This window comes from Atractosteus spatula, chromosome 14, assembly GCF_055471065.1.
Source record: "Atractosteus spatula isolate fAtrSpa1 chromosome 14, fAtrSpa1.hap1, whole genome shotgun sequence".
Classification (NCBI taxonomy): domain Eukaryota; kingdom Metazoa; phylum Chordata; class Actinopteri; order Semionotiformes; family Lepisosteidae; genus Atractosteus; species Atractosteus spatula.
The window spans coordinates 44,025,949-44,053,766 of NC_142719.1; the positions used below are offsets into that span (position 1 = coordinate 44,025,949).

At 37.3% G+C, this 27,818-nt stretch overlaps 1 protein-coding gene across 2 annotated transcripts in view; it reads right to left on the reverse strand.

Moving 5' to 3' along the window:
* Positions 1 to 1,014: 1,014 nt before the first annotated feature.
* The window catches only part of LOC148821435 (pro-neuregulin-2, membrane-bound isoform-like), a 111,355-nt gene continuing 84,551 nt past the window's right edge, over positions 1,015 to 27,818 (reverse strand). The window contains exons 6-11 of one of the 2 annotated variants that reach the window (XM_088932227.1): positions 19,772 to 19,795; positions 14,861 to 14,963; positions 11,785 to 11,914; positions 8,672 to 8,799; positions 7,507 to 7,731; positions 1,015 to 4,256 (exon numbers count right to left, since the gene is read on the reverse strand). In XM_088932227.1, the coding sequence (XP_088788353.1) occupies positions 3,596 to 4,256; positions 7,507 to 7,731; positions 8,672 to 8,799; positions 11,785 to 11,914; positions 14,861 to 14,963; positions 19,772 to 19,795 (1,271 nt within the window). In that variant the 3' untranslated portion in view covers positions 1,015 to 3,595. The remainder of the gene's footprint in view (positions 4,257 to 7,506; positions 7,732 to 8,671; positions 8,800 to 11,784; positions 11,915 to 14,860; positions 14,964 to 19,771; positions 19,796 to 27,818) is intronic. The other variant, XM_088932230.1, reaches the window with a different exon arrangement.

The following is a 27,818-nucleotide window of genomic DNA, read 5'->3' on the forward strand; positions in this document are numbered from 1 at the left end:
TCATATTTGGTTTGCAGTAGCTTTCTCTTTCATGTGATCTGAGATCACCTTCAAGCAAAGTGAAATCTCCGTGGGTTCACAAACAAGAAAAGTCCAAGATAAACACACAAGTTTTCATCTTTCAAAAACTAGCCTTCAGTGAGTAAGGCTAACCCAACTGTAATGGAGTGTATTTGATTTGGGACCTGAACATGTGTGCCAAACAGCATTCAGTAGTCTGGTCAAAAATCTAATTAAGGCAGAGAAGAGGAGTGATTCGAATAGCAAGGTTTGCTAGGCTGAAACTGGCTGAGGAGAAGGGCACCCCTTTGAATGAGGGATGTGCCAGAGAGCTGCTGCAAAGGTGAAGTTGGGATGGAAGAGGGGTGTGAAAACAAAATGTGCAAAAAGCATAATATTTATATGTAGTTAGATGTAAGTATGCAAGATTACAGTTTGAACCCTCACCCACGTTTGTTTAAAACTGAGGTTAAGAATTTCATGAATACGTCCCATCCATCCATTTTTTCACCTCTTTATCCAACTCAGGGTCATGGGAGAGCCGGAGCTTATCCCAGCAAGCAATGAGCGCAAGCTAGGATACACCCTGGACAGAACATCAGTCTATCATAGGGTGGATACCTCCCAAAAAATGTAAATATTACATTTACAGTACTGCATGTTAGTTGCTTGATTTTTTTGCTCTGTGCAAGTAATAAGCCATGCTTTTGGACCTTTAGTGCATGTCTTGAACATGTTTTCTTTGGACTTCTTACCCATAATAGGCCTACAGTACTGCACTAAAGTGAATGCAATAAAAACTCGATCTGTTACTTGTATATCACAGAAGACACTATATGCGACATCTGCACACTGTCAAATGAAAGGGTAGAAAATGTCATGTACTGACATTTATTTTTTAGTGGGGTAGCAACCTTTAATGTTTTTTTTAATAATCCCATGGGGTAATGGTGAAGTTCAATGTAGCCCAGGTGCTGGTTGAAAATGAAGTATTTCTTTATAGACACGAAGAGATTATATTAAAATGATATGAATAAAGATTTATTTTTATGTGAACAGGTGGTTTGATATCTTTTTTATTTTACAAGTATTTAAGACAATCTCGCAAAATCTCTAGCATATTCCAAGAATGGACATGAGAAAAGGGATTTATTGCTGGATGTTAAATTAAATACACTTTCACTAACTGGAAAACTTTTCAGTTGCCACTTCACCATGCATCCATCTATTTGAATTGCCAAGGACATGCAGAAACGAGGTGATCTTTTGTTAAAAAGGGCCAAGCTACAGAAATAAAAGAACCTGCAGGATAAAAGAGTAAGAATTCCAAATGGGGCTTTTTCACATGTGAACTAACTAGAAGCACCGCCTTCATTGCATCAAATCCAACTCAATCAGAAACAAAAAGCTACAAAATTAAAAATCCCAGATTTCTGCTGTGAGACATTAAAGGAAAACAATTTCTAATCTAGGATATAGAACCATTACACCATTAACACTGTGTCTCTCATTAAAGCAGTTAAGTAGGACTTGCTTATATGCTTAGTTCTGAGAACTGTGGTTTTATTTTGTTAAATCAAAAGAGTCGCCTTTGCAATCGATTTGATCTGAAAGCTGTGTTGCAGAATTATTAATAATATTTCACATTACATCTTTATTTTCCTGTATGACATATAAAAATGCAATGCCAAAATATGCTCTTCTTGAAGTATTGCAAACCTACAAAGTTCTATGTTTTCCTTGGTTTCTCTTCATGGAGAATGGATGAGGGTTTCTGGGCAGCTGTCCCACCAGAAAGCTTCAACACGATCACAGACACAGCTCGTCACCCTCGTGCGACTGTTTAACTGATGTTATTGCTGGTCACACGCTACTGCCAGCAAAGCCAGATGGATCAAAGAATATTAGCTAATGACTGTGATTATTAACATATTCGAAAAGGTTGGCTTTATGCTGAAAACACAAAATAAACATCTGCATATATATGTTAAAGAAGAAAGGTATCCAACCTTGCATAATTTTACACCGTTATGGTAATAACAATAATGATAATGTATATAATCTATAATTTATTTTGTAACTCTGAAGGGGAGAGTATTTTTTTAACTAATTAACCAGGCTAATGCATTTTCAGAAGTCTAGCTCAAGATCCATTAAACATTTCAGAATTTAAAAATCACACAGAGGACTATAATACTAAAGTATTACCAAAAGTTTTGAAATAGAAAATGGCTTGCTGACATAATACTTGTGATAATAATTCAGTCAAGTCAACAAATAAACAAACAAACAAAAATATACATAAATATGTTTGCATATTTTGGCATTATTGACAATGTTGCACAGCCTGGACTTGTATGATTCTACAAAGAAGGCCTTAACATGAGTTATCACACGCTCTGTGTAAGAAGGAATGATTAATCATAAAATAACAATTGGAATCTGCATTGGAGAAGTAGGAGTCCTGTCAATCCAACCCTCCTGGGAGTCTCATGATGGTGCCTGGGAAGCAGCCCAAACTGCCCATGAGCCTCAACAAGCTTGTTAGCCTTCTGAAGGAGCAGTTGTGCAATGTCTCATCATGCCCAGGAGAATTTAGTGCCAGTTGTCGGTAAGAGGGCTAAGTTCTGATTGCAGCTAAAGGTGGACCTGCACCCTCAGTGTAAGCCCCTGACACATGCTCTGCTATTGCAACCACTACTTAATGTTTATGTACCACTGGGGATCAAAGATTTAAAGAATTTAGGATAATACTTCACAGACCACAGTCAATGAAAATGAGAGGTTTCTGTACACCAGCCCATGAGTTTTGGCAAAGAGCACAACCATAAAACAAGACTGTCACTTATCTGTAATGTACAGCTAAATAACCTGCGGGGTATGATGGCAATATGCTTCCATTTCTCAACCCAGATTAGCATGTAGTTTTAGACAGAAGTGACTGGCATCATTGCACGTCTGCTCTTTTCTGTTTATGTTGAAACCCTTGCAATCTTGGGCAGCGTAATATTACACCACTTGTTGGTTTGACACTAAATAAATGACATGCTCATTCCCTCCAACCCAAATAAACTCTTTGTATAATAAACTGTAAATTCTTTACAATGTCAACTTTGAATTATAAAAACTGATAAACATGTCTGTGATTTGTTTTTCATGTAAACATACACTTTATGCAGAAGTGAGTTATACTGTATGAGAGCTTAACCAACATCTATGGATAATACAGTTCAAATCAGAAAACAAATCCCAGATAACAGATCCAGAAAAAAAATGTCTATAAAAATGATGAGTTCATATTAGAAAGGCTACAAAAAACTCAACTGGAACTCTGGCATCAGCATACAGCAAAAGGCACCACAATATTATTCTATTTTTTAAGTCGTGAAAAAATTGGCACGTTTTTTAAGCTGTAAATCAAAATTTACATATAAATAGAGTTTTCCCTATAAAAAAAGTCTTTGCTGTTAGCTAGTAGACAACTTTTGCTAAAATGAAAATAAATATTTCATTTGTTTAGAATATCTGTCTGTTATATAAAATAAAAATATTTTTTATAGGTGCAGGTCTATAATATATATTTGTTGGTTGGTTTTTAAAGGGGTGCATTGTCTTGTTTTGACCTCGAGTGTGTTAGTCTGGTCTGTAAATTCCCACGAGTGTTGTGCCGGCCCGACGAATAATAAGTCCTGCTGTCAGCCGGTCTGTATATGGTGGATGGCTCTGTGTTCACCACCATGTTCATGTTCTGCATACTCAAGAAAGGCGTGCTTTCACTCGCCTGCTCCTCCTCTGAATCGCTGTCGGACACGCAGCTCCGCGAGCTGTAGTCCCGCATCGCCTCCCCGCGCTGTGAAATGTGCCCGTTGAGTTTGGATTTTCTCCACCGCCTGCTGTTGCTGACAGTTCTCTTTGGTTGCTCGAGGGCGGACAGGTACTCCTGTGTGGTTTCGTACTCGTCGTCCTCCACAAGCCGGAAGGGGCTGGAGGGCAGGCTGCCCGTGCTGTCGTTCAGGTAGCTGCACCTCTGCTGCCGGTACGCCTCGTGCCTCTGGACGTCCTGCAGGGGCACCTGGTACCGGCGCAGCAGGGGCAGGTCGTCCTCCACGCGATAAGCGGCAGGCGCGGCGGGCGGCAGCGAGACTGCATGGCTGGAATTGGGCGACGTGATTTCAAAAGTAGGCACCTGTGTAGGCAGTGAGTAATGGAAGTCCACAGGTGAGAGGCGGGCTGGTGTCGTCAGGGCTGACACGTACCTGCGAGAGAGGGATCACGCACACAGATTGATCACCAGATCCTACTCCATCGCCACTTGCCAGACCAAGGACCTGGCTTCCCTTAGAAGCCCACAAGATCAGGTAAGCAAGGATCCAGAAAACTGACTAATGTCAATATTGAACATACAGAGTGGAGATACACCAGCTGCACAACTGTCTACTGCTGTTGTACAAAGCTAGTAGTGTTCTACTAAAAATTGTTTAGCTATTTAAATGCTGTTTATTTGAACCACATTTCTTCCTAATCACTATGAGCAGGTTTCAGGTTACTTTGCATGCTTTAGACACACGTCAGTGCTTGGTCACTCCCTATCAAGCTGCACCAGGAAAAGGGACTCCGTGTTCTGCAGCACATGGGGACAGACATGTCTGATGTAGGCCCAAAAGAATGGCGAAGACCAATTTTAAGATTCAGGATTTTTTTTAAATTGAAATATCTTGCAAAAGAAGGTGTTTTTTGCACAATCATGTGCAACACATTTGTGTTTACATTTAGTGAACAAGATGCTTAAAATGCTCTTATGTTTTGGTACTTCAGTAGCCAACTCAGTATTTTTGTAATGATACTGTGGTAGAAAAAGATTTTCTGACCCGCTTAAGATTAAGTGTTTCAAAAACATTGGATATATCCAAAAATTGGATATGATTCCAAAGGCACATCTTTTTAAAACACATTTTGAATAAGAATAAAATAAATTTATAGAGATCTTAGCCTAGAGCAAAACATACATTGTTAACGATGTACGGTACAGTAATTGGTTAACTTCAGCTCTAAAGAACACTGCTGACTGGGTCCAAACATTTGTGGTGCTTAAATAAAATTCAGTTCAAAACCTAACTTACAGACACAGAAACGTTTGGATATAGAGCAAAGTATGTTGAAGCCAGTGCTGAACAAAGTGTGAGGTTAATTTCACTATAGTTTAATTGCAAGAAAGATTTTGTTCTGTCCCACAATTGTATTCTGTTTAGAGATAGACCGTCCTCATTATCTCTGTGGCACCTGGACCTAAAAACAGTTCCAGCACATTTGCGCATATCCTGGCTGGAAAAACCCATCCATCCATTTTCTAACCTCTTTATCCAATACAGGGTCGTGGCCAGTAAGTGCACATCCTTTGAAGTCATCTTTCAGAGTGCCTCGGTAGTGTTTATTAAGTTCTCTTTCAGTTATTTAGGTTTTCACCTGCCCTGTTCCCAAGGACATTGTGGCACCTTCATGCTCTTAAATTACTTTCTTAGCACAATATGAAAACATACTACTTAGCTCTGTGACTTCCTTTTACTTGCAGCGGCAATTTCCCGTGGGATGCACAGTTTAACTGACATGGGAGAACAAGAACAACTTAGAAAGTTTTAAGAAAACAGCAACTTAATAGATGTCACACCTGCTTAAGCATTCAAATCTGACCATCAGATCTACATTGCTGCCCCCTGTATTCTATGGTACTGTGAGTATTTAAACATACACATTAAAAGCTATGCATTTGAAAGATTTAATTGCAAATGTAAAATAAAAAGAAAAATGTGAAAAAAACAATTAGAACGGCAGGGTGTAAGTTGACTGCTTTAGGTCTGCTACATTTTAGTGATAAGGTTAACATTGAGACCTCAAACTCAAATGCTGTTTCCTTCCAATATAACTTCAGTATTTTTAAAGTACTGTAAGTGGTAATGCATACTGCAAAGTGCAAAGGCATTTTCATGCTTCATATGTTTGTAGGGTGAACCTGTTAATTTAGTCTAAGGCTTTAATATAGAAAATACAGAGCTGATTTTATTTTTAATCTTAATTTTAAGTCATCAAATGCTTACCATAGTTGCGTGCCAATGATTTACTGTAGTATCAGTGACAACAGAGCAATACCGTACAATTTCTATTGAGCCTCTGGACTAAAACTGACATTTCTACAGAGACCTTTAGGCTATTTTTTGTAATGGGTGCTTTACCACATCCACATCCAACAATGCTTTAGGGTGAGTAATAGTGGTGGTATACTGATCTGTTCAAGAAAAGCAACCTTTGTGAAACGATGCTGTACATTGGTGTCAGTCAGATCAAAAGTTAATAGAAAAGTTTATTGAATTTAATACATTTGCAAGAGCTTTTATCAATGGTTTTGATTGTTTTACACTCATACTCGTGGGTATGGGGAACATTTCAAAATCCAATGACTGATGGGCTTCAGAGAGATACTGTGGAATAGCACGTGTAAAACCCCAGTTAGGGTTCGGATTAGTATTCCCACACTACTTACACTCAGTGCTGGATTTTTGGGCCTAAGTCAGCTTTAAGACGAGTGATAATTTGGTTCTGTCTGCAACTTTTTTTAGAGAGACTCTTGGCTGCCTGGATGGTGCGGTGTGCCGTTTAGTAATTGTATCCCAAAACTCAGACAGTGGGATCAAAAGTTGTCAGAAAAGATTATTAAATCTAATAAATTGATACAAAAATAAATAAATTGTATGAATAATATAATGATCAGGGGTCATGACACATGAAAATATTCCTACTACTTAAGCAACAGAGCCTAAGACCTGACATGTGCTGCAGTGTGGTCTGATCACTCATCACCACTTTCCTTGGTTTTGCAAAGCGTAGAGCACTGAGAACTGGTACCTTGAAGTGACTGTGGCAGAAATAAGGAAATCAATTCTGCCAGTGACACATGTCCCTGTCTTTGGTATTCATGAGGAACCAGGAACCGACCAGGCTTCTCACACAGCTGTGTGCTTCTTCCAAAATTGCATGCCCTAACTATACGATCATCAACTTGAATCCATAGTCTGTTGTCTGTTTTACAACAGCTACAGACAAATCACATAATATTATGGTATTTGTTTGGTAAGCAGATTAATCCAGACGTGGTACTGAGGCAACAACAGCCTTGTTGTGAGAACAAGGCTATGGGACTCTCATGTCTCCCTACAGAGTGGACTGATTCGATGAGCTTGTGCAAGGGTAGTGATGGGACAGGAAAGGATAAGAGCAATAGATGCAAGGAAAGAGGAGCTTGCCAGCTATACAGAATGTAGCCATACCTAGTCAAGATGAAGGGGATTGTCCTACCTCTTGAACTTGTGTTTCTAGGATTCCCTTTGTAAGAACAGAATTGCTATTAAACCTTTCAAAAGCATTCCTCAGTGTCAAAAGAATGTCTTAATGTATACATCAAAATAACTGCAGTACCATAGAGGGTTAAATGATGCGCCAGAGTGTGTTCCCCACCTGTCACTGTGTGGTGAGTCTCTCAGTGAGTCGATGGAGTCCCTGTACTGCATCATGGGGCGGCGGGGGTCAGTAATGCCACAGTGTGCTGCACGCCGCGCCCGAGCTTCGATGCAGGCAGGACTGTTGCATTTACTGGTCCCCACTGAGGATGACATCATGCCAGAATGTGAGTCTGAAATAACACTCTCCGTCCTGTCCAAGCTCCACGTGCGGTCTTCATGTCTGCACAGGAAAGCAAGAGGACTGTGACACCTCAAAACAGCATACTGACCACTGCCTGCGCATGTAGACCTACAAAGCAAGGTGTGATATTTATTACTGTTCCAATCAGGCTGTGAATAACCAAAAGGTAACCATTCAAACTGACATGCTGAAGTGTTACAGCCCTGGTTCACCACAAATGCAGGTTACGTGGTCTCAAAAACAATAGGAGTTCTCTGTTTCTTGCATGTAGGTCTTTGTAGGTCTGCAGTTCTGAGTCAAACCACAATGTATCTGGGCAGCATCAGTCCCAGCAATGGCAATATATGCGGTACTGCTTAACTGCAAATATCTCTAATAAAAAGCGTGGACAATTACATTCTGCAACAAAGGTGTTAAAGTAAAGCTGAATTACAAGAGTGCTATATTTCATATAACAAAAAGGTCTTGTTTTTGAAGTTCCAGTTGACGTTTTCCACATTACAGTTTCAAAGTATAACCTAGCTTAGCTCACCATCAAAATTCAACTGTGAGCATCACAAGTCCATATTTATGAGATACTGAGAGGCATTAACAAGACAGAAAATGCTATTGGTTCCAATGTTTATTTGTTGCACTTCTAATGTTTCTAAGTATATACAGTATAGCACTCTATAGAATACTGTATCTGGATAATATTTTTGCTGGAGAAGTTGGGGGGAATAAGGATCCCCTGATCTTGAAGGTGATGACTAGAATATTGCATAAAATGTAGCTGAAAGGTAACAACAAAAATAAATACACATTATGTGTCTTCACTGACATCCATTGCTATATAATGGCAGTATTACCCTCTGTACCAGAAATTACCAGAGTTACAGATCTTAAGCTCTTGTAATTCTAACCGAGGCGCCAATGACTGTTTAATTATAGATTAGACACTTCCATGCAAGCCCTGAATTCCTGAAGATGAATACATTACCTGTGACTGGATGTGTTGGTAGCTGTCGAAGAGTGATGAGACGTGGAGGAGGGGTGGCTGCCAGAAAACGAAGTCTCTGCCTCGTGACGAATCACCCGGTCAGTGGCTGGAACGTTTTTGGAAATGTACTGCAAGAGAAAGAGAACCCTGATGAGAAAATTAGAAGGAAGTGCACGCAAACTCATCATTCCTTCTCATGGGGCACAGAGCAATGACATTCGTTTTGAAAACTGTAACACAATGACACATGCTCACAGCATGGGCCCTCCTTTAATGTACCTTGAAAACCGCTTAAAAGTCTGCAACAGCAATCATGTGGACATCAGTGTGGATTAGTGGTTAGTATTCTGGGCTTGTAACTGCAAGGCTGCAGGTTCAAATCAGGTACTCCTGTTGTCTTCTCAAGCAAGTGTTCAGTCAGATCACTCCAGTAATGTACCCTCCTGTATAAATGGGTCTCCAGCTAGCCAGCTTGTCATTGTAAATCGACCTGACCAGGACTGGTGCTCAATTCAGTTACCCTGTTCATAAACTGTGCCTTAACAGGAAGATGCAAAAATAAGTGGAAATCTAATGACAAAAGCTGAGGTGGAATAAATGGTTTTGGAAAATTTCAGACTTTTGAAAAAGGTTTTTTCTTACTGTACAGCATATGCATTTTTAAATTGGAAATAAGCTTGAGCTGAATTGTGCAGCTCTGCCGAGCACATGATTTTCAGTCCTGTACAAACCCATTCTACCCGTCTTCCTAGACATCTTTGACCGGGAACTGAAGTTCATATTATTTATAAACCAGTAACCGGTGTGATTAACAGATGATCTGGGTTTAAATAAAGCAATACCAGATCCCGTGACCTCTGTTTTTAAAATTGTTTTTTTAACGTTTTTTGGTGTTACAACATTGTATGAAACCTCAGTGAAAACAGACACATAAGGAAAACCCAAGTTTTTGAGCACCGATTTAATTGACTTCCTGATTAACAAACAAAGTAACTATTACTGTGTAATCAATAACTGTAAGGTACATATTCTCTTTTCTACAGTATGTGGCTTATTAATTGTGTAAAACATGTCCAAAGGGATTACAATAATTTAACCTGCACATTATGTTTAAGTAAGAGGACAGACCCACTAACATTGCTGTGGAATCTCATCTCATCAGATCCCTGAATTCAACCTTATGTCCAGAGATTTTTACACTCCATTTTTTTATCTTCTGTATTTCATTTTAGTGATTCTTTCAGGACACATTTTAATTAAGGTGCCACAAAGTAGATGTGTTAAGCATGAAAGACTGCTTAAATTAAATAAAACAGCTGAAGACAGACACAATTTGGCACATATTATGCATAATTTACATAATGCATAATCATCATGATGGTTGGGAAAGAAGCTCTTATTAGGAATTCAATATATAATTGCTAGCTGACGAGCATGCAGTTGTGTTGTTGCTTGAATTGTATACTAAACAGAGTGCAATTTTACTTCTCACTAAATTTGTAAAATACTGTTTAAGCATCCTTCACACTGACTGATTAAAAATATATGTAAACAGACACAAAATAACTCTGATGGCTAAGATAGGGGGTTTCTCCTGCTCCATTTCACTCTTTTCAGACTGAGGAAGGATAAAACAAGGCTGAATCCCCTGAATCCTCAAATGTATCTTCTTAATGCAAACACCTAATTAACTCACTTCACCTCTTTGTTCTGTATTTACAGTAGCGTTTACTGTTTAACAGGGATATCTTACTCCAAAGGCTAGAGGGACAACTGTTAGAGCCCAAACATCAATAAAAGATATTTTATTCAGTGTGTGTTTGGACACAAAAATCACCATTTTCAATTACAATCATAATAGCAGAAGTGACAACCATGTTTCCTGATGGTACCTTCTTCGATATACAGGGGCACTGGTCCCAGATTTTGAGTGTATTTGGCCAAATTTACATGTACAATTGCAAAGGTAGTGAAGTGACTGCTGCTACATGATATTTAATGACTTAATCCTTCATTCCTTTTTTGGGGGGTTTTGTCAATTCAGTGATCTTAATAGAATGAAAGAACTAAAATAAAAAACCTTGAATACAAGATAGATGGTAAAGCATGTAGTAAATCTGGGCTGTGCAGTAAAATTCACTGTAGAAATGTATAGAAATGTGGTTCTCCTGACACAAAATTACAGTGCATTCAATTTAATCCAAATGAACACACAGAATATACAGTATTTTTCACCCAGTAAACCTTTGAGATGTAAATACAAAAATACAGATAAATGTTTTAAGATCTTGGAATGAAATAACTAAAATATAAGAACTGTTGACTTCTGATTGGAAGCTGACAGCTATTAAATTAAAACTAATTTTATGCTTTTTATTTGTAGGTAAAAATAAAAAATATTGATAAATTGAAATGATATAAATGCTTGCTGTTTGGACTGAGACATACAGTATCTAGACAATCTTAGTTTGGAGATACCCACATTCAAAATGGAAGGTAAACACACTGGATTTTCACAAAGTTTGGACTGATGCTGCAAGCATTATAGCAAATGTGGCCAGTTCTAATTAATACTGGTATATTCTAAAAGTGTTTATTTCTGTATATAATTGTAATATTATGATATATAATATTATAATTATAAATTGTAGAAACCTGCTAATTGTATAAATCTTGATAGGAATGTATTGCTATGCTGATTTTGTAATATTGTGTCATTTGTTCTACTTTTATACTCTATACAAATGATAAAAATTACATTTTTTGTATTTTTATTATATGTAAATGACATATATTTCTGTAAAATCTCCCTCCCAAAAAATAAAAAGCCAAAAAACAAGCCAAAGTCAACTACTGTGTGAGGGCCTTAGGTCGCAGTTCAAAGATTACTTCAGGAACCAGTGTGTAATTGTGACTATCATTGTTCATCATAATCACCACCATCATCATCATGGCCATCATCATCATAACCTCCATCATCACAACCATCACCATAATCATCATCATCATCAACATCACCATCATCATTGTCATCACCACCATCATCATCACCATGAAGGCTTGTGGTGTTGGTGATCATGGTTGTGGCCAGACACGAGGCTGTGTGCACTCACATCCACCATGGGGATCTCCTCAGGCCCAGGGCCGGGCCCTGGGTGGTTCGGCCCGTTTGCCAAGTTTCTGTTCTGGTGATCCGGGCACATATTCTGCCTCAGGTGGTTATGCATTTTCTTTCTTTGTTTCCTGCAGAAAAAAACACACATTGAGACACTTAGTCATCTAAGCCCATGGAAAACCTTACTGCATGAACTCAGTGTTGTTAATTTTTATTGCTTAAATGAAGTAGAAAATAATTATGCATTTAACTAATTTAAAATACTTTATTTAGAATAAAGTAACAATATTAAATATACAGATAAAATTCCGTCTGACATGAAATTGATCTGTTTTAAAAGAATTAAATAAGCATGTCAAGGCTTAAAATTATTTCTATTTCTGAAGCAATAGTGAACCCCCTTATACTATATGATTCATATTCACACTGACAGAAATACCGCCACGTATCAAGTTATCAACACTATCTGATCTGCCCACAGCAGAAGATTTTACATCGCTTAGATAAAAAATCATAAACATTAATTCAGCTGAAATATTTGTGTTTTATTTACTAGTAAAACAAATTTCTAGTTAATTTCTTACTGTTTTTTGCAAAACCATACTACTTGAGGCAGCAGATCCATGCTCAACCTTACACAGTTTGCTCATGAGCACAAGTGACAAAATGACTTTACAAGCTGTATATGACCTCTTTGGCTCCTTAACGTGGCAGTAAAAATATGTGCTTTAACACTGTGCCCAATAGCCTACAGCTACTTAAAATGAAAATATCTTAGAAATGTCTACAGTAATAAAGAAGCATCCTTAATTACATTATTCGCAGTATACTGAGAAATATTCTCAAGGGAGCCTTTCCTGTGAAATGCACTGCAAATGGACGTTTATACGATACTGAGCAGCTATAATGACACACCATTTATCTTTGGATTATAACTTCTTTTGATGTACTTTACATCATTCAGACTATTAATAACACAATAGGTTTTCATTAAAAATAATAATATTAAAATAATAAAAGTAAAACTGATAACATACTACTATTTATATATAATAAAATAATACTGGTTCTGAAATGAAAGTTTAAAATTTATTGATACAAAATCATAAGTGCTTAAGTGTAGCATTCTAGCCTGCGATATAATATAAGTGTGTTCTAGAGACAGCAGTGAATGCCTAGGCCCTTACACTACAGGCAGTGGACAAAATAATGGAAACACTAAGTAATATGAGGATGTTTTTATAATAAGGAGTTGGGCTGCCCTTTGCCTTCAGAACAGCTTCAATCCTTACACTAGTTTTGAACTGTTTTTAGCGGGATGTTGAACCATTCTTCAGGAAGGATAGCCTCCAGTTGTTTGAGAGGTAAAGGAGGTGGAAATCTACTCCAGACTCTACGTTCCAGAACATCCCCTAAAGGTTCAGCGATGTTTTGAGCTGGTGATGGAGGAGGCCATGGAAGAAGTTTGGCTTTATCCTGGCGTTCATGAATCCACTCTTGAATATGATTAGCAGTGTGCATGGGGGTGCATATACCATCATGAGGTACTAAGATGAGTCAGGAGAGTTCTGAGAAAAGGTTTTATGGACAGATGGGAAAGAAAGGAACTGGATATATCCCAAAGAACAAAACCTTATGTGTGAAGCATAGCCTGGCATGGGCATGAATAGATACTTATGGATCTGACTCACTCATGTTTACTGATGATGTAACTAATGATAGAAGCAGAACAAATTCTGAAATTTACAGAAACACCTTGTCTGCTTATCTAGAAGAAAGTGCTTCCAATATGATTGGATGGTGCTTTACCATGTACTGTAGCATGACAGTGATTCAAAATATGTGGCCAATGCCAAAGAAATTTTTCAAGAGAAAACAAAAGTGGAAAATTTGAGACTGACCAAATCAATTTCCAGACTTAAATTAAGCAGCAATTTACACACCGTAGAAAAAAGTGAAAACACTATATGAATAGGCACAAAAATCAAACTGGCTGCACTAAAGAGTTGGCAAAGCAAACAAAATGATCATGTAAAGGTTTTGGTGTGCTCTATAAGATGCAGACTTCATGCAATAAATGCATCAAAGGGAAATGCAACCAAATAATGATTTTTACTGTACACTCTGAAAACGAATCATGGCCTCCTAATAATCCCCTTCTATGAACTGGCTTCATTACTCTGCTCCCCTCCTCACTAATAGCTGATGTGTGGTGAGCGTTCTGGTGCACTATGGCTGCCGTCGCATCATCCAGGTGGATGCTGCACATTGGTGGTGGCGGAGGTGTAAAGCGCTTTGAGTGGAGTGTCCAGATAAGCGCTATATAAGTGTAAGCAATTATTATTATTATTATTATTATTATTATTATTATCAGCTGGTGAGTCAATTTAACTATCAATTATTATCAGCCTAGTTATTATATTGGAAATATTTCCAACTTTTTATGTAAAGCTTTTTCATTTAGAGCTTCACTCCCAAAAGAACTTTTTGATAAAGTCCTTCAAGGGAGATCACTGTAGTCCACTGTGAAAAAGGCATTTATCTTAACTTTTTCATCTCCATTGCTAAATACTCACGCACATAGTTTTTTTTAATGTTCAGCTTCATGCTGCCAACTCTTCAAACGTACTTTTTGCACTCTTACTTTTCATAGTGACTTTGGTTCAAGAAATTTGCCAAGTAAAACATGGTATTTATTCTGTTACTTCACAGAGCTTATGACAGAATATTGGATGGGGGTTACTCTGGCCTAAAATCAACCACTGCAGTCCCTACATTTCATATACTTACTTGTGAGAAAAAAAGTAATTGGTGCTGGTAATTAAACTTGTTAAATACCCATGGTGACCTGTGTCATATGCTATTTAAAAAAATAAAATATAAATAAAAAAAACATAAATATAGGAGTTTTACCTTCTTAAAATAAGTAAAAGCTAGCAATGTCTCTCCCATGTATGTTACCTTAAGCAATGAAATTAAGAATATGTGCAGAGCCGGAGAAACTCAGTTTAAGACCAAACCAGATGACTAACAGATTTCAAAGAAACACGACTGCACGCGCAGAAATGACTTACTTGGTTTTGCAGTAAGCGACCACACACACAATCCCCACGACGAGCAGAGCCACACATATCCCGGTGATTGTCAGCACTCGCTTCTGGTACAGCTCCTCGGCCTCTGGAAACAGCCACACAGGGAACCCGTTAGAAACTCAGCGCAACACGCTGGCAGTGTCCTGCACTGCTCCAGCCTCCTTGCACTGTCCACTTGACTTGGCACCTTGCTGGCCTCTGCCCAGCCTCCTGCTTCCAGAGCAGGAGCTTGTGATGTTTAATAACAAGCAAGAGGGAAAAATGACATGATCTGTCACAGTTTAAAAATATGTTTATATTTTAGTACACACTGTGTTTTTCCTCCCATGCTTGTCACTAAACCTTTTGCACAGTAGTTACAGGATTATGCTGAAATATGTAGCAAGGGGGATTTGAAAAGTTTTAATGCCACTGTAGAAGGAAACTTATTTGTGTTGTAATCTCAACCAAGCGGATTTCACAATATACAGTATGTATAAAATACATAGTAAAAAGTGATGACAGCAAATATACTTGACTTTTACATTTTTAATATCAATTACTGCCTACCTGCAAAAGACACTGTAGAATGATGTGACATTATATTCAACAAAACATGTAGCTTCCTTCTTCAATAGATTTAAAGCTTTCCAAAACACCCTTGTTAATATTTCACAAGGTAACTTATTTGAAGTATTTCAAATTAGGACTCAGGACAGTGTTATACATTTTGAATAGCATTGTATGTACAGTAACTGAAAAAGATTAATTTTTTTTTACATTTCATGCTACAATTTTATGTTTACTCTTAAACGTAGACTAAGAACATCCTGCATAAGATGAAAATATCAGGTACGGTACACCACATGATAGTGGCGAAGTACAATTTTTAATAATTAGTTAACCTTTAGACAGCTGAGAATTTGCATGTGATTAGGATATTTTGAAATGTGTTATGTGTTATATGGCTTTATCAAGTGTTGTGAACACTGGAAATAATATATTCAATTATGTATACAATCATAGTCATAAAATCCATGTGTATATAACATGTTCATTCTTGTATCACGAATTCGTGTGGAGTATTCCTTCTGAAAACAGAAATTACATGTGGTGATGCTGACTAATGTTGCAAAGTTCAAATAATTAAGCTACTGAATTAGCTTTGTGAAGAGTTTAGATGGTCTAAGTAGATTACAAAGGTTTTCTCCTGTTATGTGTAAGAGAATTGTAAAGCCTGTATTATTGAATTGTTTTATCGTTGCTTTTTATTCTATTGTAATTATTTTCTTTAAACGTTTAATTCCTATGTTCACATTGCTGAGTGACTGAAATAGTTAATCTTCTCCTTAATTAATAATTTAGCGATTAGTAAAGCTGCCCTTCAGCTTTCGTGCTCATTTTAAGTTGCTTTCCAAGGTTGACTTGCTCTAATCATTGTAAAGGAGACACTATTTGTGAGTCATATCACCATGTGTAAGTAGTGAAAGTTAATTTACGTTTTGCTGTTTCATTATTTAGTCAATCTGAAAGGATAATTACATACACTATGGTAATGTGTGCAAAGATATCAAAAGATCCTGCTCATTAGTAGAAATTTTAAAAATAAGGGAGTGACTAAAATTCAGAGAGGTTTTATTTAATTTTAAGAGATGCAGCAGTTTCCTCTAAAGAATTACTTGAATTGAAATAAAACTGAACAATTTTGAAATAGCTGAAAAAGTCATCACAAGTTCTCAGCAGTCTGAAGGTTCTGTAAAGTAAGAATCAGAAGGTACAAAATTAACTGTACATGTAATAAGGCCACAAAGCAGTCATCCTTTTCATAAATAATAACTTCAAATACCATAGCCGAACTGGTCTGATTTTTCTGTTTTTCAGTACTTCATATTTTCATCATTTGGTCTGAGTTTATTTTTTGTCAAATAAGTTTGTTCCAATTTTTAGTCCCAAATTTGAACAGCAGCACTTTTACAATATCAATAAAATTTTGCTAAAATATATTATAGAATAGTTCTATTTCATAAAAATGATTTCTTTCAAGTTTTGGAAGATAATTCTTCATTTTTTTCATTTAGGAACAGTGTTAGTGTAAGAATAGATACCCTCTAACAAGGCTCAATGTATACTTTGTATACTGTATATATACATTACAAATTTAAAACTAACAGGCAGACTTTTTAACCCTTGCAACCTTTGAAACATGTTGGTTCAGAGTATAGATCAGTGAATATTCACTTTATTGAGGAGTGATTTAAAAATGAGCATTTGCAACAACGAAGGTCCTAAAGCATACCTGCAAGCTCAGCTTTCGACTGCATAGAATGACGTATGTATTGTCAGAATATCTTTTTCTAAGACTGTTTTAGACAGTCAGATACTGGAGTTGCAAAAATAATGTTAAGGCGTTTACATTCATCATCAGTTAAATGGACAACTGAGGAGTGCTGCCACGGTCATATCTGGGCAACTCCCAAAGCTGTTTGCAAAGGCATCAGGGTTAAAGTGTCCAAAACAGAACAAAACTTTTTCAATTTTCCAACAAATATAAACAAAAAACCCCCCAGAATTTGAATCGTTGCTAATTTTGTAACTATTTTCGACAGATTTTGTAAAACAACCTGTGAATGTAAATAACAGCAACAAGAAGACAATAGATTGGACATAAGGGAAAGAAGTAAAAGAAGACAAAAGCAAGAGCAGGAGTGATGGCAGGGGCTGACAAGGTGGGTATGGCCACAGGGAGCAACGTTAACTGTTAGCCTGGCATAGCATGCTTGTTATAGAAAAGGACAGAGAGAGGGACACTGAAGGAAGCAGAAATTAAAGCAAACTGGCAAAAGATGTTCAAGACTTCCACTGAAGCACAAGAAATGTTTTTTGCTTTTCTATTAGCAGCACTCATTTTCTATTTTTCCTTTCCTCACTGAATGAGGCAAGGTACGTAAGTGTCAGGTAAAATCAGAGCTTGTCAAAGTCAATTCATGGTGCAGTTGGTGGGCTGTACATTAAAACTGTACAGTGCTTAGTAGACAGAAAAATGGACGCATTCAGTCATACTGTTTACACTGGAGGAAACATTTTAGGGAGACGCTTGGCCTGATCTTCAAAGCAAATATTTTGGGAAATTGTATGTTTTATTTTCACAAAAATCTTTAATAATTGAAGAAACGCAGTTCATAATTCAAAGGACACATCTTTCTTTGGACTAGTATGGGCTATGCTTGACTTCATCTTGCATGTGCAAGATGTGCATTCGTTTCTCTCATGATTTGGAACCCATGATTTGGTAGTGTTTGCATAACAGTTATTATGTCATTATATCTGTAATTAAAATAAAAAGCAGATAATTGCAGCTGTTAATCAGGTATGCAAGTACGTACAATATGAACTTGATATACTGTATACCAGAATATTTAAAACATTAACCTTTTCCATTACAGTTTGTCTTAACACCTAATGGGAAATTTCAAATAATCTACATTTCATGGGTTAATGAGCAGTTTTGAAAGTATTTTAAATTATTTGCCTTGGGATTTTTTAAACATCCCTTGAAATGCAGCCAGGAAACGAGAATAATTTAATAACTTACCTCTCCCAATAATGTTTATGTAATATTACCAAAATACATTAATATTCACAGGAATTGAACTTATCACATATCTGAAAATCCTGTGTTGCACTCAGTTCCTCAAGATGTCAAAATTAAGCGAGACTGTGTACGCCCTGTGCACATGCTACATAGGCTTTCATTCAAAATATAATTTCAGATGTCTGTTGACATCTGAATAAATTGCACTTTTAATCATCTGTCATGGCCAGATTCATGCAGGATTGTGACCTGGTGCACAGTTTGAACTGTGCTAGTCATTTTTTTGGACATGATAGCTCTGCCGTATGCTCTCTGCAAAAATGCAGATGTCTTAATCATGCACATTGCAGAATACAGCTATCTCCCTTTCTTCCAAATCTGACGTGGGTTCTGTTGGACACTTTTTGTCAGTTTCAATTATCATTAGTGGGAATGTAAAACAAAACAGCTAATCTGCAAATCTGCAAAAGAGAGAGAACATTTTTCATCAGCTGTCGTCATATTGTATATGTGACAGCATTGCTCTTGGTGAAGACACCAACTCCAAGAAGCCTTCCGCACTACATGTGTGGCAGTCACTGAAAAGGGTCTGCTTGAAGGTGCATCTGCAGCGTTTTTCCAAGCAGGAGGAAATAATTTAATTTTAGTGGGAAAATTGTTTACTTTTACAATGAAAGATGTTCAAATGTTATTCCTGCCACTCTGTTTTGTTTCCAGGGATTCCCACACATGGTTTACCTAACGAAATGTTTCTGTGCAATTGCACTTCATCTCAGGGACACCTGGCTCCCTGAGTGAACCAGCCTTGGTCTCAAAGTTGTTTGCCATCAAAGCTGTTTATCTCATTGCAATGTTTGGAGAAATATTATGACCTGAGGGGCATTAGGGATCTTCAGCCAAGATAACTCCTCTTCTTCCCCAAGTGTAAACACTCACTCCAAGGTTAACAACATTGACTCGTACACCCACATCTGCAGGAGACACACAGGTTGAGGCTCTGAAGCAACTGATTTCAAGTCAGAATAACGCAATATTTTTTATATTGACGTAAATCTGGACAATGACTGTGTCCAGCTGGACTTGCTCACAATGAGTGCTGCAAAATGAAAAAAAAAAATGAAGCTCTTACAGTTGTAAGGAGAGTTGGAGCTACAGTGTAAGTAGGAGAAACTTATCTAGTCAGCTAGCTTATGTAGTGATAGAAAGATTAATTGATTTAGCGCTTCATTTTAGATCAACCTTTCAAAGGAAAGTGAAGGAGTGTGCTACAAATTCTAGGCAGCTTTTTAATTTCTAAATTAAAATGAATGATTGTTCCATACCCATAAATTCAATTCCAAGATGCTCTGCCAATGCAGAAAGGTGACAAAAAAAGAAAAAAGAAAACAGTTTCAGAAAGAGTACTTCCAACATACAAAAATATACGTGTCATGTGATTAGTGCGATTTCTTTTGATACATAATGTGGCATGTGTAAGTAACAATGACACGTAAAACATTGCTAACAAAAGCACCACTAAGTCCTAAAACAAGCATCACAGTGATGAGCAAGCATGAACACATGCAGAACAAGACAGCCACATAGATCACTGCCATCATAACTCCATCTTATTTCTGCATTAACACTACAGGGCAAAGATAAGTCACAGTTCGTTTAACAAATATTACTATAGGTATGATTACTAAACAGAACAGCTTAAAAACATATTAGAAGTGTAAATGTAATTTCTTTACTTATATTTACTGTAGGTCAAAGTTAAATGATAACTGTTGAGGCAGGCTGTTGGACATGAACAGGTAGGTATTTTATTACTGTATGTTTAGATCTTGCCAGTATACTACGTATGGATATTGCCACTTTTCTGTTACACTGCTTTACTGTATATCAACCTTTTTTTTTGCTAAAACATGATCCTATTCATCTATCAAGATGTCAGAAAGGAGCTTGTTCCTGGTAGGGGTGCAAAAACCCAGAGTCTATCCCAGAAGCAGGACAAGGCAGGACGCACAATCCTCTACAGGACACACAGGGACAATATAGGATCAACAGCTAATCCAGCCAATGTGTCTTAGGGTGTCAGGAGGAAACTGGAATACATGGAGAAAACTCACATTGACATGGTGAGAACATGTCTGGAATTTAACCTAGGAGCCAAAGTTGTGAGGTAGTGGTACCAACCGGTATGCCACTGTGCTACTACCCATCCCATACTGTCCTTTAAACTATTTTACAGTTTATTAATCAAAGACATGTGGATTTTTCATAATTCTAATATGTTGCTTTCAAGAACATTGCAGTCTAGAATGTGCTCTTAGCTCCACATGTAACCCTCCTGTCCTGTCTCTGTGGATCTGCTAAGCAGTTCCACCAAAGACCCAAAGAAAGTTTCTAGAACTCTTCTGTTTAGCTCAGTAGACTTTTGCTGCCCCTATCTTGAAATATTTCACTGAAGCTGTGGTATTTATCAAGCCATGGGTATATATATATTTTTAAGACAAGAGTTTCTGTGCTTTTTGGGTGCAAAGATTTACACACGTGTCATCTGTTGGCTGAGAGCAGGAGATGTGACACGGAAATAAGGACATGACAGAGCCAGTCACACAACCGGCAGTCTGTCATAGAGAGATGTGTTCACAGCTCTGCGCTCTTGATTCTGCGTGTGCCAGTCATTTCTGCTGGTCTTAATTCAAGAACCTGGAGATAAAGTAACATGGACCCCTAAACACACATGAAGGATACATGTTAAAATTCCAGCAATGCAATTGGAAGTTTATATCTTTGAATTTGGTTCTGCTTCCAGGCCTAGAGGCCATCAGTGCTCTTCTAAAACCTGCCCGGGATGTCTTTGCACCTCGACATGTACAACAGGCACCCTGAAATCTGGCATGCCATTGTCGCAAGACCACGGCAACTCCAAAATCCCACAAAAGGCCAAGTTTGTTATTTTAATGCTGTAGCAGTAAATATCTTACTGACTTCTGGGGATGGGTGGTGATGACAAGACAGAAAATAGACCATTAAAATAGGGCAACAATTTGGACATGACGTTTGGTATTTTTAAATATGTATATTTTTTTCAAAATATTTCAACTCAAATAAAAAGGTTCTTAGTGGGTAGGGTTCTCCTCAATAACGAAACATAATTATTTTCAGATGACTTATGGTTTAGCTGTAATTTCAGAAGCCTGGGATTAAGGGTTTTTGCCAACCGTGTGTAAAAACTCTGCCTTGGTCACTGAATTGGGCTACAGATTTTTCTCATCATTCCCATTTGGTACACAACAATATTCAGCCCTCGTTTCTCTGACAGAGACTTTGTGGATCCGTTTCGTGCCAGAGGAGTCAAAATGTGAAGACTCAGAAGCAAACAGCTAATAAAAGTAGATGTTAATATTTACATTTTTACATATTTGTTTTCTTCTCCTTTCAAAGTAAAGACGCAAAACTGAAAATACGCCCACAGTTGTGGTAACAGACTGTTTCCCACACCTCTGCCTGACAAATCCCACTCCTCCAGGTTTTTAATCCTTCCTGCACCTCATTCTGTATTTTAATATCTACACTGCCGTCCATTTCTTTTAGAAGTATAATTTAATGTCCTCGCACATTTTGACATGTATGACTTTGTAAGCAATTTACAGCAGTGCAGCATTTAATATAAATGACAGAGAACTGGCTGAATCAAATACTGAACTTAGAGAAGCATTAAGCATTAAGGGGCACCCAAGCACAGGACTGACAAACACAAAGGCACAGATGGATAGTGCTCTTTTAGGTTACCAGTTCAAATATAAAGGTATTTCTTAACATATTCATTTATATCTACTAAGAAACAGATTGTTAATACTTAAAGACAGAACTGACCTTGCATGGCCTAATCAAGATGACACTCTATTAGAGATTGGGAATCTAACTATCATGTGCCCAAGCTGCACCACAAGGCTCTAAGACCATAGATCTTCTAAAATCACAGTGCATGACCTACTGTTCGCTTTTACTTTTTATTTTTTCTGCTTTAATTCCTGTCCAACTTTATTTTTCTATATAATTTTATTGTTTTCAAGTACGTTTGATGCACAATATTTTCAGATTTGCAAAAGGTGCTACATGCAGTACAATAAAGGTTATTATTTCACGATTACTAAAGGAACTGAAGGAACTTTGTGTACTTGTTTGGGTAAAGAAGGTCTGTCTGAAGGCCTTGAAATTTGCGAATGATGTCTCTTTCAGCAAGTTTCACTGCAGGAGCCAACGTTTGGTCCTGAGTTTCAACTTGTTTTCATCTATGGTAAACATGAGAAGGACAGGCAGGCTGTTTCAAGCATTAAAATCATAACTCTTTGTGTAACAGGCACAGTTACACAAAATAAAAAATCCATTTAAAGCAAACACAAAACTACAGTGCAATGGACTTCCTAAGCAGAGCACCATCATTTTCTTGTGGTAAGAAAGTAAGATGATGTCTTTCTAAATAGGTGTGCAAGCGGTAATAAGGGACCTTTCAAAAGGCCTCATAGCTTTTAACTGGAGCATAAAAACTAGGTTTAAAAATCAGGGTCCTAGCTCTGAAACCAGCAAACAAAGTAAAGAAAGGGTCTGTTTGTCACATACGTTCACGTTCTAAAGTTTAAAACTTTTTACTTTACTGTCATGTAGCTTCTCCTTTTAAACGTGAAATGACACATTGTTCAAAGTTTTTTTAATATTTAAATTTAAACGATTTCACATTCTGAGAGTTAAACTAAATTTGTGTTGCAGAGAGCCAAACAGAAATTGGATTTGCAGTAGCAACGTGTAAATTTAGGAACTGTTAACCTCTGAAGTAAACATGATGCTCGTTTAGTTTGTCAGCACGTGTCAAACATTCATGTTGTGAAAAAATTGCTATGGTTCAGAGGAATAAACATTGGTGTTTTTTCAAGGTTTGTGTCATTGTGCAAAGACAAGACACAAGACATGCCATACATGCTGAGAAAATAATAATTAAATCTTATTTACAGGTATGGATATATAATTTAGAGTATACACTGTTTACAAAAATTAGGTGATAAGTAATTTTAAAACAGTTTGGTTCAATATGACACCTGTGGGGGTTGTATTTTAATCTTTCATTTATGTGATGGCATTTGTTCTACAAGAAAACGGATGAATTTTTTTTTTTAGTATAAACCAAAATATTGGTTTGTAAATGGTTTGGCTTTGTAGTATCAGTGGTGTGTGCAGTACAGTATATAGTGAAACAGCATGAGTAGGTATGAAAAAGAACAAAAAAACAATTTAGATTAAATTCACAACTGGGCAAACACCTGGCAGAAACATTTAATGTAGACAAGTGCAGTGTATAGCATTCAGGCAGTAAAAATAAACTATAAATACAAAATGGAAAACAATGTGATAGAACAGGCTACTTATGAGAGAGATTTAGATGTTTATGTTGACAATGTGGGGAAACATTAAAAGACAAAGTCAGGATATATAGTCAAAAGTGTGTAATTTAAATTAAGGGATGTGATGGTAAAATTGCATAAAGCACTAGTAAGGCTTCCTTTAGAATACTGTAATCGATTTTGGCCACCATGTTACAGAAAAGAGATCAGAAAAGACCAAAAAAGACCAACCAGGTCCTTTCCTACACTGACAGGCTGTAGGACCTGAACCTTTTTAGCCTTGAAGAGAGAAGAATAAAAGGGTACCTGATACGATCAAGCTGTTCAATCAATGCCAACTCTGCTGCATGTACACTGGGACTCACAGTAGACCAAATGACAGATGACTCTGACAGTGTTTTGGAGAACACAGTTTTGGGTTGATACTGGGATCATAGAGGTAATTGGTTGAGTAACATATGGTGATTCCAAACTTATTCCAAAGTATAAACCCGTTCCCCATGTTTTAATTTATTTTATAAATATAAATGTTCAGAAACTTTTCCGGAATTCTACCTCAGTTATTCCCTTGAGACAATTATTCATTGTAATGCAACATACTTCTCTATTTAGAGAATGGCAGGAAATTTTGAATAAGGGTTAAAAACTGGGACATGCCATCTAGAGCCTCAAAGGCTGGAGATGAGAAATGCGAATAAGAGACCGTGGCTCCAAGAAAAGAAAAACTAAATAGAGAATGAGTATCCGTAATCAGTCATCACAAAGAAACGGTATTTGCAGGAGAAACTACAAGAAAAATCCATGAATAATGGAGTGTAGACTGCAAACATATACAAATCATAGCTGTAATGCACACAATAGAGGCAGAAAGTTAAAAACAGCTAAAGTAAAAGGCAGAGTGACTACTTAAAAGTCAAAGGGTAACCTCTTCCTAGCCATAGCTCATACTGCTACTGGTTTTCATTCCACAGCGAAGTGAAGTATCAACGAAACGGCAAAACCACATGTGCAAGAAGCTGATAGGAAGCAGAGAGCTGTAGCTTGTACCAGTGAGAAAATGGGAACAGTCAGTAACTGACTAAAAGAGCAATAGAGAACAGAATTATAACCACAAGACAATGTTTGACATTTTCTGCACTAGAACTTAGCATTGAAAGACTATCATAAGGTGTGCTGAAGTGGAGAATATATAAAATTACTTTCATTAATTAATTAACAGTGCAAAGCTACACTGTAAAATCCGATTTTCCTGGGAAAATCTATTAACACTACTACTTGGTTTATCTCTACAAACAACTGCTGGATAAGTAATTATTAACATAAACCACTAATATTCTCATTAATTACCATAAAACTAATGACAAATTGTCATGAGCCTTTTCCAAGTGCATAAGATCAGTGAATAAGTAAGGGGTGTGATTAAGATTTAAATGGTAATGGGTAACGATTCAATGTGAAACCTGAAGTCAAGCTCAAAGCATGGAGAGAAAACAGGATGGTAAGAAGAGCAACTGGGAGGATCCTACCTGGATCTGTGACACAGAGAAAAAGATCTACAACAGCAGGAAGGTAAATTACTTGAGAGACCTGTAAGAACACGTCATTCATGGCCAAAAATCAAAAGAATGATCTGGGAGTTCTGGAACATGGAGTTTTTACTGCAACAAAATCTAAAAAAAGCACTTAAATAAAAAATGGCCTAACATTCTGCCCTGGAAAGACGACAGAGGTCAACACGTAAAGTGCAAGCATTCCAGCAAAACCAGCCTTGTTTCAGCTTTGATTATTTGAAACTGACTCAGCGGATTCCAGAAGATATATTCTCTTGCTGTTAAGATCCTGGAGGTTCTCACTGTTTTTGTGTTATACTGCAGGTACAGTACATGACTTTTACATCTAGTGCAGGAAAGTGTGTACCCAGTTAAACATAAAAAAACGCTTAAGTGACTTTCAAAGAAACGATTAAATATTTTAGAAACATCAAGTAAATTTACATCTAGCTCACAATGTTATAGCTCAGGAGCGCTAATGTGGATAACTTTACGAGAAAGTAGCATGGCAGTATTTTTCTTGTCATTGGTTACTTCTCACGCAAATAGAAATAATTTCCATGTCCAATGATATCTCTTATCATGGAATCAGCTGGCATTCATGCAGACAATGTGTCCTTGAGGCTGCTGTTCATTTGATGTCACTCACAGCTGCTGGAAACAAGGCTTTCTCCAAAAGTCAATGTGAGCCAGCAGCCAGGAGGACATACTGTACACCTGTATGAATGCAGGCTGGCATCCTTAAGGTTTGTGTGGATGACTAGTAACTTTAAAAACTTATCAGAATATGAATAGTCTCCTTCTTGTTCCTAGCAAATTACTTGTTTTGTTTCCGTGACATTATATTTATGGTTTGAAGTACTCGAGCAGTTTTATGAGATACAGTACACAGGCTGTTAACATCAGGTGTCATGTAATGATAATTTACCTGACAAATCATATGACAAAAGCTATTTAAATGATGAAAATGTTTAATTTTATTGGTTAACTACAAAAGTGGAAAGATGTGTGTGGAGAAGGCTCCACAGCCAAAATGTTGTTTCTTTTCTTTGCTTTTTACTTGTTCCTTTACTAAAATTAGCTGTTTTGCAGCACAATTTTCAATTTGTATAAATAGTTCTTTTATTAATGTATAACTCATTTAGCTTCAAAAAATTAAATGTATTCAATAATTTTCAGTAAACCCACAGTATATCGAGAGATTATATATATATTAAACTGTAAATTAAATATATATAAATTAAGCTGTAGCTGATGTTGAAGTATGCTATCCCTGCTACTGAAGAGTGCCAAACAAAAGTATTTATAAGTGTCCTTAAAAAAGTGGACAGTTCCTGCAGCCCTGGCCAAGTAGCCTAGCGTAAACAAAATGAATCCTTGTTTGTGCAACACGAACATGGAAAATATTAGCTTACTTATACTTTAAAATGTAAAGGGTACAATTTTTGTTTTTAAAATAATAAAATATATATTGTAACGCATATGGCCTTCCCTGTGAATAGCAGGGACCACAGCCGTCGGGCTGACGGGAGATTTCCCTTTAGCTCAACTGGCTGGGTCCCTGATGAGTGATGCCGGAGGGCCGGGTTTGAGTCCCCAGCGGTGGGGAGCCGTACAATATAAATATAAATGCCTGCTTTAAACATACAGTACATGCATTTTTAACAGTTTACCCTCACACAGATTGCTCTAGCTAATATGCAGGCTCTGTTTGTCTCTCCAGACTATGCAGTCATAGCATGATCACAACACAATCTGTGCAGTGAAAGTTCTCTGCAGTCATGACACTACTAGGGGTCAACACAACCTGTGCAGTGAATGCTCTAAGCACAGTTGTGATACTACTAGGGCATGATGTGGACTCTGCAGTGAATGCCATCTATGGCATGCTATTGGGAATACTAGGAATTCCAGTTCTGCCAGATTCACCAAATACACCAGCAGGCCTAATCCAAGGATAATATGAAGTTTATCGCACTTGGATAAATTTGTTTTTCAAACCATTGGCCTTAATGGGAAAACGCTTGCTTGACATATCACCATTTTGTTTTTTGATTGGAAAAGTGATTTCCGAAACAGTGTTGTTTAGAGGTGGTTGTGTTAACACACTTTACGTCTACTGACTTCATTCATCCTGACCATATGATGGTCCAATGTCATTGCAGAAAGCCATGCATGACTCTTGCCATTAATGTCTGTCTGCTGTTTCCAAAACAATGCCATCCCCTTGTTGAAATGATTCATCTGAAAGAACCACCTGTTACCAACTTCCAGGGGCCAGTCATGCACGGTAATGTGCAGACTGTGGCAGTGTGAATCTAATGATCAAGTGATCGGATCTTTAGGTGCTTGTGACATGGTCAACTGGAGCACCACTGGCGTCCAGAAAAATGGAAGGATGGATGGACACACAATGTCTTAAAGACATCATG